Raw genomic sequence first — 20,165 nt, forward strand, 5'->3', positions numbered from 1 at the left:
GGGGGATTGACAATTCATTCACGAATTGTGTGAACGTTTTAGAGGATATGTATTTCGTTGTTTACGCCCACAATGAGTTGCTAGTATAATTTGAATATCGTTGGATGAATTTTTCAATTTCACTGATGTTATATTTTCTATCGGAATTGTGCTTTTATACAGTTAGCTTTACAACGTCGTTAGCCTGATTACTGCGAGTGGATGATATTCATGAAATGAGTTGGAATGTGAACAAGACGCGCCAAAGCCGATGGCATGTGATCTAATTAGTATTCATTATCTTGGGCTTGAGCCAATCATTGTGCTTGAACGGACTTTCCCGGGGGGCGTTTCATCAATATTTTTGTCCGACAAGTTGTCAGATCTGACAACTTTCCTGGATTCTGATTGGTTGATAAGCACTTTTACTGTAGTAACTGTCGGATAAAACAGGACTTGTCGGATAAAACGTCCGACAAGTCCTTTCATGAAACGCTCCCCCGATTTCCCACCCTGGAATGTGTGCCACGTGTGTGACCTTTTAACCTGTTGTTTGAGTGCGAATCAGCTGATTTCGTGACCTCAAATATTCTTCATGTTGTTTACACTGGATGAGTGCTATACTACAATTAAGAAAATATTTTTACTTTTAATAAACTGTTAAAACGTGAATTTTTGTAAATTTAAAACTACTCACCTAAAGTGATATTGTGATGCAATTTATTGAATCACGTACCTCGATCTTCCCACTCATGATGCAAGAAAATATTTTTTAAACTTTCCCGATTTCCCACCCTGGAATGTGTGCCACGTGTGTGACCTTTTTATAACCTGTTGTTTGAGTGCGAATCAGCTGATTTCGTGACCTCAAATATTCTTCATGTTGTTTACGCTGGATGAGTGCTATACTACAATTAAGAAAATATTTTTACTTTTAATAAACTTTTAAACGTGAATTTTTGTAAATTTAAAACTACTCACCTAAAGTGATATTTTGATGCAATTTATTGAATCACGTACCTCGATCTTCCCACTCATGATGCAAGAAAATATTTTTTAAATTTAACCCTATCTAGGCCGGGGTATTTTGGGAGTTCCTATGGCCGGGGGGGGGGCCTCCCAGGCCCCCCCCCTAAGATCTCGGCCGTCGACCGCGCGATCGCGCCGAAAATTGGCACGCGGGTTGTCTGGGACATAATCTACAAGATTGTATATTAATTTATTTCATGCGAATCACTATTAAGTGATTATGCTAATATATGCGTAATTAGTATGCGAAATCATACTTGTTCCTCTAACTCCCTAAATAAAGCTCCAAATGTACTAATTTTTGGTATAGAAACTCTTTGTGGTGTCCTTAGCAAGAGTACATGAAAAAAATTGTGATATCAACTCATTTTCTTATGTATTGTTTTTTGCAATTTCTTATGTATTTCTTTGTTTTTTTGACCTTTTGTTTTTCATTGTTTTTTCAATGAAATTTGTTGAGGACTCTTCTGTGATCATAAAAATCATAAAATGAATACATTTAGACTAGCAAAACTAAAAATAATCATACATTTATGAATTTTGGTTGAAAACACAATTTGCATTGACTTTGTACACTAAATCACGTTTTTGAGCAATTTTCGGTCTGACATGCACTTACATAATGTTGCGTAATTTCGGAACCACGTACCCGGGTGACGCAAAATTGGTCTCAAAAGTTGCGCAAGACTTGAAAGTAAAAACTCAGCAAGCGGCGCGGTCAAAAAATTTCGCACGGCGAAAATATCGCGCGATTTGTTGAGGGGGGGGCCTCCGAGGCCCCCCCCCCCCCCCCGCCGGCCTAGATAGGGTTAAATGTAAAGAAAGATTATTCAGCCATCATCATCAGTAGAATTCTAAAAAGATATATTCGCTTCGAATATTGACTTCTTCACCAATCCCACACACACGATCTCCATATCCCCTTGTCATTGTCCACGCCACGATCCCTCCCCTATCGCTCTTTCCCGTCTACAACCCCCCCCTCTTCCTCTCTCTTTTTTATTTGTACGCTGTATTTGTAGGCCTACATAGTGTATTACCTAAAAAAAAAAATCCTATCAATTAACCTATACTTTCAAAACATAAATCGCAATTAATAACAAAATCGTAATATGAAAGTTTTATGAATGACTAAAATAATTCTCGCGCTCATGATGAGCACATTCATTATTTCATAGGTGAGTAACGAACAAACACAGCAATAATTGACAGTGATAAAAGAATCTTGATAACAGAGTATAAGTGTAAACATCATCAACAGAAATCTTATGAGAGTTAGTTTCAGTGAGTATCTGAATAAACAAAACAAAAATTCATGCAAATTATATAAGTTAATTGGGGACCCCGTCTCATGAATACCGATGTCCATTACTTGGAAGCCTCGGAAGAAATCTTCCGATGCTTCCAAACAAAGTCGGAACAATCCTTGGATTTCGTAAGGGCGCGCATGACACGGCGCAAGCTCAAAGGGCTACGCATGCGGTCCGTAGATGTAGTCGGTCATTGACATAAGCAACACGCATTCACAAAATTAATCGCACTTTTACAAGGATGTAGCGATCTAAACATTGAAATAATGGACTTAATTTATTGATGCCATCAATGTGCATAAATCAATGAACCGTAAGTATAAAATGAGATCGACATTTCCTTTCACCTTTTGAAGTTATAGATCTAAGTAATTGCCTTTCTGCTTCAATCGCAATTCGCGCAACCGTTACGGCTGTGTGGCCGGAAAAGCATTAAACAGACATAAAATGTGATGCATTTAGCAGCAATCTAAGCTCATAGATATTGATATTTTCGATAGCTACCGCGCTTCGCGCGGGAGGGGGGACACCCCCCTCCCCCCGTGCGTGCTTCGCACGCACCAAGGCCGCTGCGCGGCTTGCGTCGCTTCGCGCCGACAACCGTCAGAGCGAACCTGGCGAGAACATTGCATGTATCACTGAACATCTTGTGCGAGTTAGAGTAGTATTCAAAGTCAGCACTGCTGCTATATTGAACCGCGGGATGCAGGTGAGACGGCCAGAGGCATTCCACTTGTTTACCTTTACAATATATAGAATAATGTTTAAATCATTCACTTGACATGAACGTTTTGTTTTACAATACAGTACCGATATACATCAGTATAAATACATCAATAGATTTTTATTGCATAATACATTTTCCATAGATTTCCAATCAATTGTATGTTTATATATTATGCATATACATTTCTACTCATTTATCATTAATATTGAGCATGCATCGATCACATATTTCGAGCTTGACATGGCCTGACAACCATTTGAATAAAAAATAGCAAAAAAAAATAGTAAATAGTAAGGACCTCCCTCATCACTGATGTCAAAAAACGGGCCGAGAAAATGCCTCCTTGTTTTTAAAAAAAAAAAAAAGATAGCAAATAGTAAGGACTCATCACCGCTCTCAAAAAACCCGGACGATCAACTACTTTCTTTTATTACTTGGCCTTATGCTAATTAATGCAAAATTTATTCATCAATTGATCACAAAAAAAATTCTTCATTTGTTGATCAATTTCAATTTTGTTTGCTTTATATGATAGCTCAATGTGGTGATGCAAAATTTCAACACAGAATCTTGAAACTCATTAAATATGCTAATTTATTCATATATTTTCAAAACTCACAAAAAAAATATTTATTCGTTGATTGATATTGATTATTTTTGTTCCATCTGAGAGCTACATTAGGTTCACAAGGTTCTATACAGATTTTAGAACTTTTGACTAGAAAATTATTTATGTTTAATTTACGTGTATATGAAACAGATGACTGAAGCCAGTGCATTGTGCGTAAACATCTCTCCCCTGTTTCATAGATGCAGTCTATGTTACAGTGGAAAACACTCCATCCCTCACTCAGATAGGACGTTAAATGGAGGCCCGTGTAGAGGAGAGTCAACACCTTTGCACGTTAAGAACCCACTGCACTATTCAAAAAAGAGTAGGAGGAAACCCCGGTGTAGTTTTCCACCTGCAGTTCCCCATTCAGTTATATATTGGGAGGAGAGACATGCGGGTCACAGTTCTGTGTGCCCGCCCTTCTTGGCGACCCAGATTGGCTGGCTCCTCCAAGATCCCCCTTTGCATGTCTTTGACAGATATATGGCACTATACATATACAAATGCTGTGCATCATCATCATAATATCATGCACTTTGTGTACAAAGTCTATGGGAGATAATTTTTCGTTCTAATTGGTCTGCTTACCGGTAATCAATTTAGGGTTTAATGTTAAATGGTCTGTAATAATTTCCATTGAAAAAACAATGAAAAACAAAAGATGAAAATACACAAAAATACATAAGAAAAAATTGGCTTTTGCAATTTTTCATTGTGGAAACCTTAAAATTAGAATACAAAGATGGCATCTGCAAAAAATAGAAGAAAATTTGAAGTGAAGTTGGGTGTTAAATATGCAAATAATATTTTTTATGAATAAATTTTTAAATGTTATTTACAGGATGTTTTTTATATCATGTAGCTTTTAGCTTTGTGGTAAGGAATGTGCGTGCCAAATTCCGGCACGATCGCGTACGACGGCTGAGATCAGAAGGGGGGCATCATGCCCCTTCCCCCAGTCCCCAATACATCTCAAATAGCCCATCTCTTTTAGGGTTAACCAATGACCTATTTTATGTCTGCTATTGTGTTTTTCTTTATCTAATCTTCTGTGAGAATGGAGTTATCCCATCCTTTATTCTTTTCTGTGTTTTATTATGGTGCTTTCACATTTCCTCCTTGGTGGCTGAATGGAAAATTTGATAACAGCCGTTATTATAATTTTTATACCAGTTATATGTTGGTGCTCATATAAAATTACTTTATCTTAAAATTGGTTTGTTCATTTGTAGGTGCCCTGCCACCCGACATGAGCTACATTGCCCTTGCCCGACATGGCAACGAGAACTACATCTTTGCTTTGTTGACTGGATACTGTGATCCACCTGCTGGAGTAGAGATCAAGGGTGATCTATATTACAATCCATACTTTCCTGGACAAGCTATTGGCATGGCTCCTCCTATCTACAATGAAATCATTGAATTTGAAGATGGTGAGTCACAAAATATGGTTGCAGCAAACAAGGATTTCATGATGAAGTCTTGAGAATCATGATTGATTTTTAACATCAAATTGTAGATGTCAATTCTATTCAATTAAAAAATGGTTTGAGAGAAACATGAACATGTATGGCAACCAAAAGCTGAATAAAGCATGTATACAATTAAAAAAAGATTGAACAAAACAGCTTTTCATTACATTAAGTTACATTATGACAAAATGATGATACCAAGAAATGGTCAGGATTGCTGTAAAACAAAAATTATAGACCTTAAATTAGGAGTGGGCTATTTCCCGGCTGTACATGGGTCAATATACTTTTTTGGTCATTTTAATATGGCAATATTTTTTTTATTCCTTGTTATATATCTGAGCATGAAATAACAATATTTTTTGTCTCCGGTTGGAGAAAAAAGTGTGCTTGGCCAAAATCCAAAATCGCCGTCAAAACCCCCCCAAATTGCAGTTTTGGCCACAACTTCTTCATTTGGTGCTCTTTTCCTCTGGTTTTGGTGTCTATTCGTATGTTTTGGGGCAGGCAATTTTTTTTCCTAAAATGAGTACTTTTAAACCATTATTTGTAGAGTTAAAAGGTGACTTTACCTAAATTTACAATTTTTAGACCCTTTGTTTCAGCCAAACAGTAGAGTTCATCATTTTGTTGTTCTTGGATATTAGACGATGAGAGCTCCGGATTAGGAAGCAGCTACATACATATTGTTTTTTTTCCTAGAGCTACTTTGGGTTTTAAGGATATTTGTGAAATATATCTTATTAAGTAAAACAAATGTCATTTATCTATAGGGGCTGTGCAGTATACAAAGTACTGTACATACTGCACTGCATATATGTTTTTCCATGCATAGACCACCATGACAAGGTCTGGTTACATCAGGTATATCAGGTGACAAGCAATCAAATTCACAATTCACAACCTAATTCTAAACCTCAGGAGCTCATTTTTTATGACACTTTAGTTTATATACAGGCCTTGTTATACATGTATGTCATTGTGGTCAATGCATAGATATGTGCAGTGTAGTATGCACAGTACATTGTATATCGTATAGGCCCTATGGATAAATGACATTTTCTTTTATTTGGTAAGTTATTTTTCGCAAATATCTGTAAAGCCCAATTTAGAGGAATAAAAGCAATATAGCTATATGAAGCTGCTTACTACTGTGATGATTGTTCAGCTGGTACTGTCTAACATCCAAGAACCACAAGATGATGAAACCTACTTTTTACTGAAAAAAGGATCTCAAAATTGGTAAATTTAAAGGGATGGCCCATGCTCGAGATATATTTCAATAAATAGAATAAATTTCACAGAGCAAAATTATGAAAATTTGATTAAAATTGGGTAACAAATAACAAAGTTATTTTATTTTTAAAAAGCAGTTCTAGGCAGTCATATGAATATTCATTAGGTGGGCTGATGATGTCATATCCCCACTTGTTCTTAATTGTATTTTATTATATGAAATTAGGTTTATTTAAAATTTCTCTTCCAAGAATAAAAACAATTGACAACTCATTAAGGGCATTATTCATTCACTACCACGCATAACTTCGTTATTTGTTATCCGACTTTGATGAAATTTTCAGCATTTCGCTCTGTGAATTTTACTCTATTTATTTAAATATAAATATTTTTAGCCTGGACCATCCCTTTAAGTAAAATCACCTTTTATCTCTACAAATAATGGTTTATAAGTACTAACTTTAGGAAAAATACATTGCCTGCCCCTCAAAACGTATGAATATACACCCAAACCCAGCGTGCGATTCTGGCACTGTTCCGACGGTCCCAGACCAGTAAAATTCAGAAATAGCCAGATATACTGGTCTGACAAGACCAGCAAAAAATATGATCATACTATAAAATGATATTTTTTCCTCCAAATGATAAAAGTGGCTTTTGCATCTTAAAAAAATGGCTTACCAAAATTGAGAAATGGTTCTCATGTATTTGTGTATTTGTTGGTACTTTTTTTTTGGGGGGGAGGCAGTAAAAGTCAGCAAAACAAACAAGTCTTTTGTTGTGTTTTTCTTTATTTTGGGGGACCAGTAAATTGTAGGTTCCGACCAGTAGAAAATGGAAAACTGGGTATCTACTGGTCCAACATTAACAGGTCGGACCAGTAGAAATAAAGGGTTAGTGTGGAGCCCTGCCAAACCAGATAATGAGACCAACAAATAAAGAAGTTATGGCCAAAATGTGATTGGGGGGGTGGCAGCCATTTTGGATTTTGGCCCGGCACACTTTTCTCGGACCCGATGGTAAAATGAATACCAAAATACTGTTGCCACAGTAAAACCAAAAATAACCCACTTCTAGTTATTATAAAGTATGTTGTCATTACCTTTAGACACATTATTCATGACAAATATGGGGTGGAGAGTTTTGGGTATAAGGAGACAGACTAGAGAGAAAATATGGGTTTTAAAGAAGGTTAGCAAAGAAAGAAAAAGAGTTGGGCGAGGGTAGTACAGCAGAGTTTAATATTACAATAATTGCAAGGAAATAAAAGAAGATCAAACAAAAGCATGAACATATAGCAACATATTTTATTCTCCTAGGTTCAAGGTTGAGAGATAAGGGAAAGAAAGGGAGGGATGGAAGAAGAATAAAGAAGAGAACATGGAGAATAACACTAATCAAAATATAAAACACATCAAATCTTATACCCCTAGGTGCATAACAATTTCAAGAATTTCTTGCAAAAAAAAGATTAGCTTTGAATTGTTTACTAATGTACATGTATGGGAAGGCGGGGTAAGTTGTGACAGTTTTTACTTCCGGCAAGTTTTGAGACTCACTATTGATAATATTCCCAAAACGAGTACATTTCTTTATTATTCAATCATTGAGGATCATTTTGTAGCCACTTATTACTTGCTATCCCAACATAGAAATCCAGTATGACCTTTTAAAAAACAGAGGTCAAATGGCTCAACTTGCCCCACCTAAGGGGTAAGTTGAGCCAGCCTCTGGGGTAAGTTGTGTCACACGGGGTAAGTTGTGTCACACAGAGTAAATTGATTGTTGATCCAGGTACAGATAACTAGAGTACAAAAACATTCTTTTACTTCAAAATTTTTAATGTTGTAATGCTCAACAACACAACACAAGATGGTTTTAAATGCATAAGTAGGACTATAAAGGCACCGATTATAGGAACACAGCTGAATCACTATCATTCATTTAAAGTAACTTTCAAAGCAATAAAAATTATTTAAAAAATCACTTGTCACAGATTCATGTCTGTTTAAAAATGTCCCAAAATTGCCCGAGACAACTAGTGTGCTTTCTGTCTACACTTGTGAATGAAATGTTTACCTGCGGAAGATGTATTCGTGCTTACAACTCAATACAGCAGCCACGGTTTGGGTAAGAATCACAGTGGACTTAAAATAATGAGAAACTCATTGGCCAGTAAAAGTACTTTGTTTAAATGAAATTATACCACAGATGTAAGTGCTGTAGCCAAATATTCAAAGGCAAATTAAAATATGTGACAAAAAAATCATGTCATTAGGCCCTACATATTTTTATATCGATATCATTTATACAAGAGTCAACTGGAGTAATCAGTCTCTGTTTTAAAACAAACATGTCAAGATTTTAACTAAATTTAGAACACTGTCCCCTACCACCTGCCGCATTTTAATATGGGTCCTATTTTAACATTCCATGAAGAGACATGATATAAGTACAAACCATTGTTTTGCCTGATTTTTTATGTTGCAAAAAGATTTGATACTAAACAAACTGATTACTTGGTGTCTAATCAGTCATTAACAAAATGAGCTCTCCATCTGAACAGTGTCAGGTTACAATAATACAAATCATATCCAAAATAGTTCATGACTGATAAAAAAAATTGCAAAATGACAAAATCACTGTCTTGCAGGAAAACAGTAGGCCTATTGTTCTAATTATGACACTGCAGGGAATTCTAAATTGTTTCTTGTAGTCAGGCTTACTGCAATAAAGAAAAATATGAAGTAATAGAATTTTTTTTTACAGTCTACTGCAAGGAACTTTCCTCAATCTTGCTGCCAGTTTATAATCACAATAGAACAACAGCGAACCCAGAAAATAAATCCAGAAAGGCAAACAGTCTAAATCTTCAGTTGATCATCATTTCTATACTTGTAGTTTTAAAGGCTTCATCATGCGGATCTGGAACTAAAAACTGCTCTGGGAAAAAAGGCTTGAAAGTATGTCAGAAATCAGATCAATTGACCTGGCAAACTGAGAAGTCACAGCTGAACACAAGTTTTCCAGAACAACGGGTAGAACTACCAAGACCATTTCGGCTGTGGCAACTTATACACGATGTCTCATAGTTCAAAGCCTGCTCCATCCTCTGGGTTACGAACAAACATTGGTTTGTCACTTTCAACTTTTCCAGCAACCTACAGCGCTAAATTCCTTGCAATTCAGAACATCAACCCGACTAATGCAATGCTTAATTTGCCAGCATATTTGACAACCGCAAGTGCAATATCACTGTCTACATCTGATTCGTCATCATGATCAACTTCTGAATCATCATCGGTCTCATTTGAACTGAGGGTTTAGATTCTTGGGGGACTGGTCTTCCGCTGTGGATTTGAATCTCTTTGGTCTAATAGCAGAGGGCTTTCGTTTGCGATTTTCAGCTTGGGCTGCAATCTCTTTACGGACAGGAGAGTCAGTGAGAATCTTTGTGCTAACTTTTTTGCGACCAGCTCTTGTCTTCTTCCTTGCTGTTGCTTTTGGAACTGGGTAAACATCAGATGGTGATACATATGGATTGGGCACAGCATCCCTTGGATTGAGTGAACTGGATCCCTGTGAGGTGGATGGTTGAACATCATCTACTCCCTGTCGGTGTGGCTGGCCATCATCCCTTGACAAATCAGCAGTGGGAGTATCATCTGGTGGTCTTGCATCTTCTGGTGTTGGATTACCTTTGGCGCCGTCTGCAGCAGCCTCATCTTGCTCACGGTCAGTTGGAGCAGCAGGGGCAAAATCTACATCAGTAAAAATGTCCCTGTTGAATGGGTAGATACCTGTCGCTTGGAAGCCTGCAGTGATGTTCCATGGTGTCAAGGCAAGCATCTGGGCTTGGTTCACCAGGGTTGGGATTTCGTAAATTGTTACGGTTTTCCCAGGGTGAGATCGTAGCCAACCATCAATGGCTCTGTTATAGGCAGCCTTAAATGGACCATACACTGAGCGATCCAGAGGCTGGAGGCGATGTGAAGTGTGAGGGGGTATAGTCAGCAGGACAATTCCATGGGCTTTTGCAGTGTCCACAGCCTGAATGGAAATATGCGTGTCATGGTTGTCCATTATGAGGAGAATTTTACGCTCTAGTGAACATTTGGTGTGCTTGATTACATGTTTGATGTAGTCGACGAAGGTCTCCTCATTCATCCAGCCACTGCGCGTAGCTTTGCCTACGCACTGAGTTGGTCCACCCCTTATGAAAAGTTCTTTATAGCGTACTCTTGGAAAAATCAGTAAAGGAGGAATGACCGAGCCAATCGCACTCACAGTGTACACAACGGTTACTAGTTCGCCACGTTCAGCAGAAGTGATTGCCCCGACTTGTTTTTTCCCCTTCTCTGTCACAACAGCTGCTGGCTTTTGGACTGTGCTACACCCAGTTTCATCACAATTGTACACATCACTTGGGGAAAACTTGTACTTGTCCATCACTTGAGAAAGATTCTCAAAAAACCTGTCAACTACCGGTCGGTTGAAGGCAGTGGCACGTCCAAAAGAGGTGGCCTCTGGGTGCCTTATTGTCAGGTTCTGGCGCTTCTTGAATGCTAACCACCAATCCCGGCCAGCCTTCTTCTCACGATCCCAGTTAGGCACCTCAAGATTGTTTCGTTTAGCAAACTCATATGCCAGTGTGCAGCACCTGTTGATCGACAAACCATGAAACATGTCTGCCAACTGTTTCACATGATCACCCAAATCTTTCTCAGCATCAGGAGTGAAAACTCGATGACTCAAAGATGTAAGTTCATAGGCAATCCCTTCTTTTTGTTGTCCATCTCTTTTTCCAACATATCTTGAAAGTGTCATTCGATTGACGCCAAATTCTTTGGCTGCACTTCGGACACTCTGACCGCCAGCAACAGCATTAGCTGCTCGTTCAATTACATCAGGAGGACGAAGTCCTCGCGTTGTCTTTCGCTTGTAGGTACGCATTTTTCATGTGTTTCTGAAAGACAAAAATGAAAAAAAAATCATCATTGCAATGATGTTTAGGGCAAATGACATGGGTGTTTCATAAAGCTGTTTGTAAAGTTACGAACAACTTTACGCACGACTGCATATGTTCTCAGGTCATATCTCAATTAAATAGGGATATCACACAGCACAAGAAAAGATCACCAGTCGTGCATAAAGTCATTCGTATCTTACGAACAGCTTTAACACCCACCTGGTCAAAGTTTGAATATTAAAGTTTTTTTTTTAAATAAAGATTACTGTAATGAAGTGAGGAGGTATGTGCAAATCATATGATGCACTTATGTTCCAGGATTACTTTTCTTTATCAACGAGTTCTATGTCATTGTAGCATATAAGTTGTCTTTTGAAAGGTGTGTGAATAGCTCCATAACATACACTACCAGTCACAAATTCTTTGCATCATTATTACCTTTTAAAACCATAGAACAATAGTTTTGGTCTACTAAATCTATTGTTCTCTGGTTTTAACTGGTAAAAATAATGATGCAAAGAATTGAGATTAATAGTGTAAGTGGCAAGATGGGCTTGACCCTATGGGGCAAATTGAGCCATGGCTCAACTTGCCCCGTAGGGACTGGCTCAACTTACCCCAGGCTCACTTTTTATGAGAAATCAACAAAAATACACAAATCTTTTGTATCAATTGTTTATTAAGCTATGGTAATAATAATGTTGAATACATGAGATAACAAATGTCATCTAATGTCTATATTATATCTATGATGCGTTAGGAAAAACTTGGCACTTACCTGGATTACTCGTTTCAACTTTTTTTGCTGAAAATCACACTTTTCCCTCTAGCACACTAACTTCTGTTTCAATTTTGAAAACAAAATGGCTGGGTGAAAGGTTATGTAATGTGTCATCAATAGATGGCACCATTTCAATATCTCACTCATTCATTTTCACCACAGAGGTGGTGGCTCAACTTGCCCCTATGCTCAACTTACTTGCCTTCCCCTATAGGTTAACATGCATGGAATCTAAGATGAAAAATAATCACATTGAAGATCACTAACACAGATAGGTCATGTTGAGACAGTGTATTATTATTGCTAGGAAAAAGACCAAACTTTTGGTTGAAATGCCATGCTGATTTTGCTGATTTCTCAGGATTTTACACAGTTTTAAAGAGAATCATTTGGTGTAACACTTTGGTCATCATCCTACAGGATTCCTTTTGAACTCTTGATACTGGTATAAATATCCACGGTCAGATCAGTAGCATTGGTTTTGTTGGTTTTACAAGGTAGATTCTTTCTTGGTCGAAAGCACAATCAGCATGCGCAACTGTGTGACATATGAAATTTTGAAAGATATACCCTTTTATTGTTTTCTGTTTATTATAAATTGCTCTTCTGTTTACACAATATTTCATAAAAAGGGTAATAAACATACACAAATTTGAGCATATTATATTTAGTTTTTGATGATGTGCTGGTTTCTAATCAAACACCTGACCCAACATGTCCCTACTGTATAATAAGAATAGGTGTTGGTCAATGACAGACTATTCAAGTTACAATCCATCATAAGTACACCCCATATGATAACCAAGACTGAGACCAGTTAAAAGCAAATTAACAAAGTCAATATGAATTTTTATGGGTTACAGTAAATTTGTGGATAAGCAGTTATGTTAAGGTTGGTGTATAATATAACAGTAAGTCATTAATTCTAAGTAGGAATATTTTACATCTAGAGTCTTGTTATTAGGGTCTGTTGTTATTAAGTTTAAAGGACTTTCACACCGGGCCTGCATAGAGTTACATATTATTATATCATGCAGTCAGAGGTCACATGGTAATGTCAAGGGTAATTTCATGTCAAATGTTAAAGTTTATATGAAATAAGATTTTACTATTTGACATTTACACGTACGTCTTGATCCAAGAAATTCTTCGTACAAAACAATGAGATTTTTGAAATTCCCCATTCTAAAAGAAGATTTGCGAGCACCATGTTGTGTAGCTGGATCCATCTGCAATGCCTGTTGCCTGGTCAGCTGTGAATTAGCGTAAAGGAAATTATACAATTAACCCTATATAGCCCGGGGGGCCTAAAAGGCCCCCTCCCTCGACATTTTTCGCGATAATTTCTATATGCAAAAAAATAATACGCTGAAATTTCATGACTTTTTTCTTTCACATATCCCGCACATTTTGAGACCCTGTTTGCGAAAATCGGGGGTACACTTGCGGAGATATAGCACATATTCGTGGCCAATGTCACCGAAAATGGCAATTTCCATCGACTTTTGTGTGTACAATGTATGGGTTTTACAAGAAGTGTTGTCAGATGAATGTTTTTTTTTTCTGTTTTTCCTCACATAACTTTCTTTTGGGCTATCACGAACTATTCTAGATTTAATAAAGCAATAAAAAATAGAGATTTCAAAACAAAGAAATACATAATAAATTAAAAACAAAGAAATACATAAGAATTTGGAAACACGGAAGGAAACAAGAATATTATCCAACATCTAATAAATTACTTTGAAACATTCAACTTTCTGGCTGCTAATGAATATTCATTTATCTCAAATTTGCATAATTATTTTCACTTTTTGATGATATAATGTCAAAATATAAAGTAAATATCACCTTTCTTCAGTACACAACTAGAAAAAAAAAATTATGCCCAGACGTAATCAATATGTGAAATTCAGAATTTTGAGAAAAATTAGCATATGCGCATAATTAATTACTATTATAATCTAATAATAATACAATTTCAATACAGTTGAGTGAGCTGTCTTTTAGATTACATGACTGGCTACTAACATGCTTGATTCCATTGCATTTTCTCAAAAAATGGGGGGAAAACTACAAAAAAATGAAAATTCCTTGAAAAATTTTGAATATTTGCATAATTAATTAGATAAATAAAAAATGATAATAAATATCACAAATTTGACAACGCATTCTTGTAAAATACATAATGAGACACCCACACACCAAATTTGGTCGCAATCGGTCGATAAACAGCCGAGATCTGAGGGGGGGGCCTAATAGGCACCCCCCCCCCCCCCCCCCGGGCTATGCAATTTCAAAATAGCCCGGGCTAAATAGGGTTAAAGATAAATGACAGTTGTGGTAACGATTTCAAAATGAGTTCGTACTGAATCCAATGAAATGACCACCAAAGTGTCCGTTTGTATAAATAAAAAATATGTATTAAAGGATTCTGGAAGAAATTGTGTAATTGCTGAGAAAAAAGCAAGTAAGCATGGGATTCGGGTCAAGCGTTGGGCCAACATTCAATAATAGTACACTGTCCCACGTGCACTTATCTGTGTTGTTGATCTTCAGTGTGAACATTTTTCAGCGTAGATTTCAAGATTTCACAAAGTTCAGTTTATGTAACTGTACCAGATCTAGATCCTTGATGATAACATGACAATTAAGCCTGGTTTTACAGACTTTCTCGAGAAATCAATGTTTACTGCAACTAGTTTCATTTATCTTTAAGTTATAAATCTCAAGCTTAATAAACATAAATTGAAAGCTTAGGTTTGATTTAAAACAACAGATTATTTCTCTTGAGTGATAAGGTATTCTTCCAATTTTACCCCCCAAAAAATGTATATCTGTTTTCATGGAATATTCTTAATGGAAAAAATGCTCCCTCTGAAAAAGTTTGTTTTCTTCCTTGCTCTTGTAGCTCTGAATATCACACGATCACATATTCAACAATCATATATTTGTCAAATAATTTGCCAGTGGTCAGGGGTGAAATAAACACCCATTATAATTAAGCCATAGTATTGAGAGTATTGTATTTGTATTGAAAGGACACATTCATAATACAGAAAATATACAACGATATTAACATTAGATTATCTGCTATCCAACATTGATCCATAATATTTCAGATAAATGCTCATTAATTATCTTGATTTTATTGAATTCAACTTCACTCTTATACAGGCACTCCAGCCACAATGGGACAGATTGCTAAAGATGTGAGTACCTTCCTTCGTTGGGCATCTGAACCAGAACATGATGAACGCAAGAGAATGGGTCTGAAGGTAAATCCTCATATCTTTAATACTGGTTATTTCCTTAACAATAAAAAGACAAGGGGCGGGCTGCTTTAGCCCCCCTCAACATTTTTGGCGATAAATCCATCCCACAAAATTTTTGTGATCACGTCACTCACTGACTATTTACTTTCAAGTAAAGCAACCTTTGAGACCAAAATTGCGACCCCCAGGTATGCTGTTTCAAAATTATGCATCATTTCGTAAGTGCATGCAGACCCAAAATTGCTGATAAATATGAATTCGTGTACAAACCCAATGCAAATAGTGTATTTAGCCAAAATTCATAAATGTATTATTTTTCCTTTTATGGATTATAATCAATTAATGTCATCTTAATTATGGTCAAACTAAAGTCCCCAACAATGTCCATTGAAAAAAACAGTAAAAAACAAAATACATAAGAAAATAAATGTGGTGCTGAAATTTTTTTAAGTCTATTTGATCAGTTTCTATAAAGAGTCTGATTAAAAAATTTGCAATTTAGGGACATTATTTATATTATTAGAATAGAGTAAGATTTTCATTTTACACATAAATTAGCATAATTGATTAGCATTGACATTTTTCGCAGAATGGAATCTTATAAATTTGTAGATTCTGCCATGGGTAACACTTGAGCCAATTTTTGTCGCGATCGCGTGATCAACAGCCGAGATCATAGGAGCTTCTTAAGGCCACCGCACACCTTACGACCCGACTGGTCGGCGACTGAGTGAGGGGAGATGAATGGCAAGGTGGTCATAAGCCTCGACACCGCACACCTTGCAATCCGACTGCCACGCTGTCTGCGACTCACGCATGCGCTGTTTGCCATAACAACTGAGAAAATGCACTTACTACTGCGTATGCGCGTTGTTTATCCTATACTTGTCATACAACTCTGTTGTCTGATTGGCTGGAAGTTGGATTGAGCTTGCAATCCAGTCATAAGGATTCGACATGTCAAATCCTTCTGATTTTCCTTGCGACTTGTCTCTGACTGGTCTGCGACTATCAAGCTGTCAAGAGCTGTGACGTCAAATCTCCCCTCACTCGCAAGCCATTCGGAGACCAGTCGGGTCGTGAGGTGTGCGGTGGCCTTTAGTCATCGAAGTAGCCCTTTCTATTCAGGGTTTATTCTGGAAGAATTATTACAAAGAAAGGTGTCAATTGAACCCTAATAACACTGCGGTTCTGGCCTGAAGCCGGCCAGAAGCATAGCAATTGGTCATGACTCAGACTTGTATTTTTGTGTGTTTATGTATTGCTGTGTTAGGGTTGTCCAGAAGTGAAGGTTTTATGTCACTTGATGCATAGTCAATACTGGTATGTGATGTCAGGATGTCTTTTACTTATAAAAAGCAATTTTGTCATTTATGATTGAAATAGTGCCACTGGCAATTTCCATTCAATAACACATAAACATCAAGCTGATTTGATATTGAAATTATTTATCATTCACAATTAAATGTGCAGAACTAGAAAGCTATTTTGATATTTTAACTAAAACAATAATTGGTCTGGCTTCAGTGGGTTGAATACACACATCTATTATGTAAGAGTGGTTCTTTTCAGCCCGTTCCAAGTGCTGTATGTTCTGCACTGTCTAGCAAATTAACCTGTTTTGATTATTCAGAATCTGACCAAGGAATTCTCTATGATCTAACCAGGAGAATCAATTCACAATCTTGAGCGTGTGCTGAAAAGCAAGAAATGTGCTTGACAGTCATTTCCAAGACTGCTATAATAGGAAATGTACACCGATGATGAAGACAATAGGCATGCCTATCATAATAATAATGTACATTTATATAGAGCTTATGGTTTGTCCTTCAATGTCCAGCTTATTGTATTCATTCATATTTTATTTCAGGTTGTGTAATGATACTATCAAATAAATTTCATGGGCAGACATGCACCACTGTTTCTGAACAAAATATGTATCTAAAACTGCTGAACCAAGACCAATGAAATTTGTTGGGAAATGAAATTTTCAGAGAAGTTAAAAATATGAAATGAACTCTCTAGTTCTGCACATTTAATTGAGAATAATACTTTAATTTAGATTTATTCATCGGTATGACAGACATTTGTTGGGACATGCTGTACATTAAAAATTTGGTACTGCCATTATTATAGGTATTTTAAAGATAATTAATTTAGACAAATGAAGCATTTTTGTAACATAATATGTCCCCCCCCCTCATCCCTGGGCTATGCAATTTCAAAATGGCGGGTTATACAGGGGAAAGGGGTCTGTGCTGAAAATTATGCTTTTGAACAAATAGAGTTAATCAGACAAAAAACACTGAAAATTTCATTGAAATTGGATGATGAATAAAAAAGTCATGACATTTCAAAGTTTTTGATTATTCTTGTGAATTAGTCTTCAGATTGTGCAATGAGCAAGCTGATGAAGCCATGTTCACTATTTTTCTAAGAATAGATTAAGTACTTTTTTCTATTGTGAAACTGTAAGTCAATAATTTTGCTAAAATTCATTTTTTACAAGGGAGATTTTTCTTTTTACACACATGAAATATTTATGATATCATAAAATATTAAAAAAAGCAGAGTTGGGACATGACATTATTAACCCATCTATTGCATATTAATGATGATATATGTATATAACTGTTTTCACAGAATAAAGCTAAAGTTTAAAATTCAGACTTCATTATTTTCGATCACATTTGTATTACATTTTCAGCCTGTAATTTTTACAGCTGTTAAATATAGTGACTTTTGTTATCACATATTCCCAATCTAAAAAACTCCTAACCAAGTTGTTGAAGATTAAACTTTCAAAAAATTTTAAATGTTTGTTTTTAAACATTTCTTACTTTTATAGTATGTGCATGTTTTTTTTATAATTCTGATACCTTTTCTTTAAAAAAAAATCTTTTTGATCCCTTGTAGGCCTTGATGATTCTGAGTTTGCTTCTGGGAGTTACCTACTACACTAAGAGGCATAAGTGGTCTGTTCTCAAGTCTCGCAAGCTAGCGTATCGTCCAACAGCATAATTCCACTATCTAATATCACCTGATAAATCATAGTATGAAGTCATCCCATCAAAAATCTGACCTCACTGTGTATATGACCAGTAATATTCTCTTTGGTATCAAACACTTCACCACTTGTCATGCTGTCATTGGATACCGAGGAGATGGAATTTGATTACTGTCATCTACATTTGTCAATGGAACATAGATATCTTGAAGATGTCATGAACACACTTTTTTTCTTCAGGGAAATGCTTTTTAGAACTTGAAATGTCTAAAAAGTTGCATTTACCAAACATTTATGACACATTTGCAAATTTTTACTGAAAGACAGTGGTGTAAGACATTGTTTAATTTTCTTTAAATCCAGATAGATGTCGGTAAATATGACTTAAATGATGCTCAATCACGATGAAATCATTTTTACATAAAAATTCTGCAATGTCTTTTCCTATAATTGATGCAGTCCTCATTTAACTGTAAAGCCATACTAAAAAATTGTCAAGTATTTCATCTTTAATCACCTGATAATACTAATGATTATGTGTAATCCAATCAGTTTTTATCTTTGTGCACTATCTATGGCACTGTAAATAAGAATTTATTTAAGTGTTCCTGATTAATCTTCCGAATTTCTGGATCTCTGTAGAACTGCTAAGCAAGAGGGTGATGTATTTCTACTGTCCATAGATTTATTCATTTACTTTGATTATTGTAAGAAACGTGCACCTATAATATATTTGAAATATTGTTGAGTTGTTGAGGTATGTCCAACAACAAAGAAAAGTGTGTTAACTTGAACTCTCACTTTGTTTTTCTTTTTTGAGTTTTGACGTTGTTTCAACATCAGTATGTTTTTTTTTCTGTATTTTTTTGAGAGAGAGAGAAAAGAGGAGGGAAAGGTAGAGAGGAAAGAAGTAAAGGGAACAGAAAAAAGAAGAAATCGAAATTAATCCATACATAATAAAAAAAAAATTACTCTGACTAGGAATGTCCTTGTTGAAGGTATGTCCTTATAATCATTGATTACTTAACCTAAACAAGGATATTCTCATTTTTGCAGAAATACTATACAGTGTGTCCCAGAAAAAATGAAACTGGGAATCCCATATCTTTTTCTTCAAAAGCAAATGAATTATGATACAATGTATCTAATTTACATAATCATATATTTTAATTATTCCTCTTTATTTTGATTCCTGATATGTGACGAATTCATGAGCAAAACAAGTTTTGAATTTTAATGTCAAAACCAGGTTGCATAGAAAAAATGGCCAAGATTGGGTCATGAAACAACGAATGTGCATATTCGACTATTGGCTCATTAGCATTTTTTTTGTATTCTTTTAAAGATTGTCTTAAGGCCTGGTCACATCGCCTGAGCGTTGTTGGAGCGGTCGTGGATTAGAGAGAAAAAAAATCATCACCGCTCGCTTCCGTTCACCATTTTCTATTTCGATTGTCATTTTTTGTTTTCGATTTTTTCCCAAATTTTGTGAGCGAAATTCGACCCTCTCCTTACCGCTCCAACAACGCTCGGGCGGTGTGACCAGTGGCAAGCGCACAGAAGCGTTGTTAGCGTACCAGAACACTAACATTAGGGCCAGTCACACCTTTCACGGACGACCACCGCTAGACGCATTGTTTTCACTAACAGAGCACTAAAAGTAGGCCTACCAGTATCGATAAACTCACAGAAGCTTAGTCGAATTCCTAACAATCTAACAATGAAAGGCTTAGCAGATGCTAACAGTGGCGCTAATGTTAATACAAT

At 36.2% G+C, this 20,165-nt stretch overlaps 1 protein-coding gene across 1 annotated transcript in view; it reads left to right on the forward strand.

The window, feature by feature from the left end:
- LOC121406993 (cytochrome c1, heme protein, mitochondrial-like) overlaps positions 1-19,192 on the forward strand; it is a 43,620-nt gene extending 24,428 nt beyond the window's left edge. Inside the window, exons 6-8 of the mRNA XM_041597866.1 lie at positions 4,891-5,091; positions 15,294-15,394; positions 18,308-19,192. Coding sequence (XP_041453800.1) covers positions 4,891-5,091; positions 15,294-15,394; positions 18,308-18,412 — 407 coding nt within the window. The 3' untranslated portion in view covers positions 18,413-19,192. The remainder of the gene's footprint in view (positions 1-4,890; positions 5,092-15,293; positions 15,395-18,307) is intronic.
- The last annotated feature ends 973 nt before the right edge of the window (positions 19,193-20,165 follow it).

Source organism: Lytechinus variegatus, chromosome 2, assembly GCF_018143015.1.
Source record: "Lytechinus variegatus isolate NC3 chromosome 2, Lvar_3.0, whole genome shotgun sequence".
In the NCBI taxonomy this organism is placed as follows: Eukaryota; Metazoa; Echinodermata; class Echinoidea; order Temnopleuroida; family Toxopneustidae; genus Lytechinus; species Lytechinus variegatus.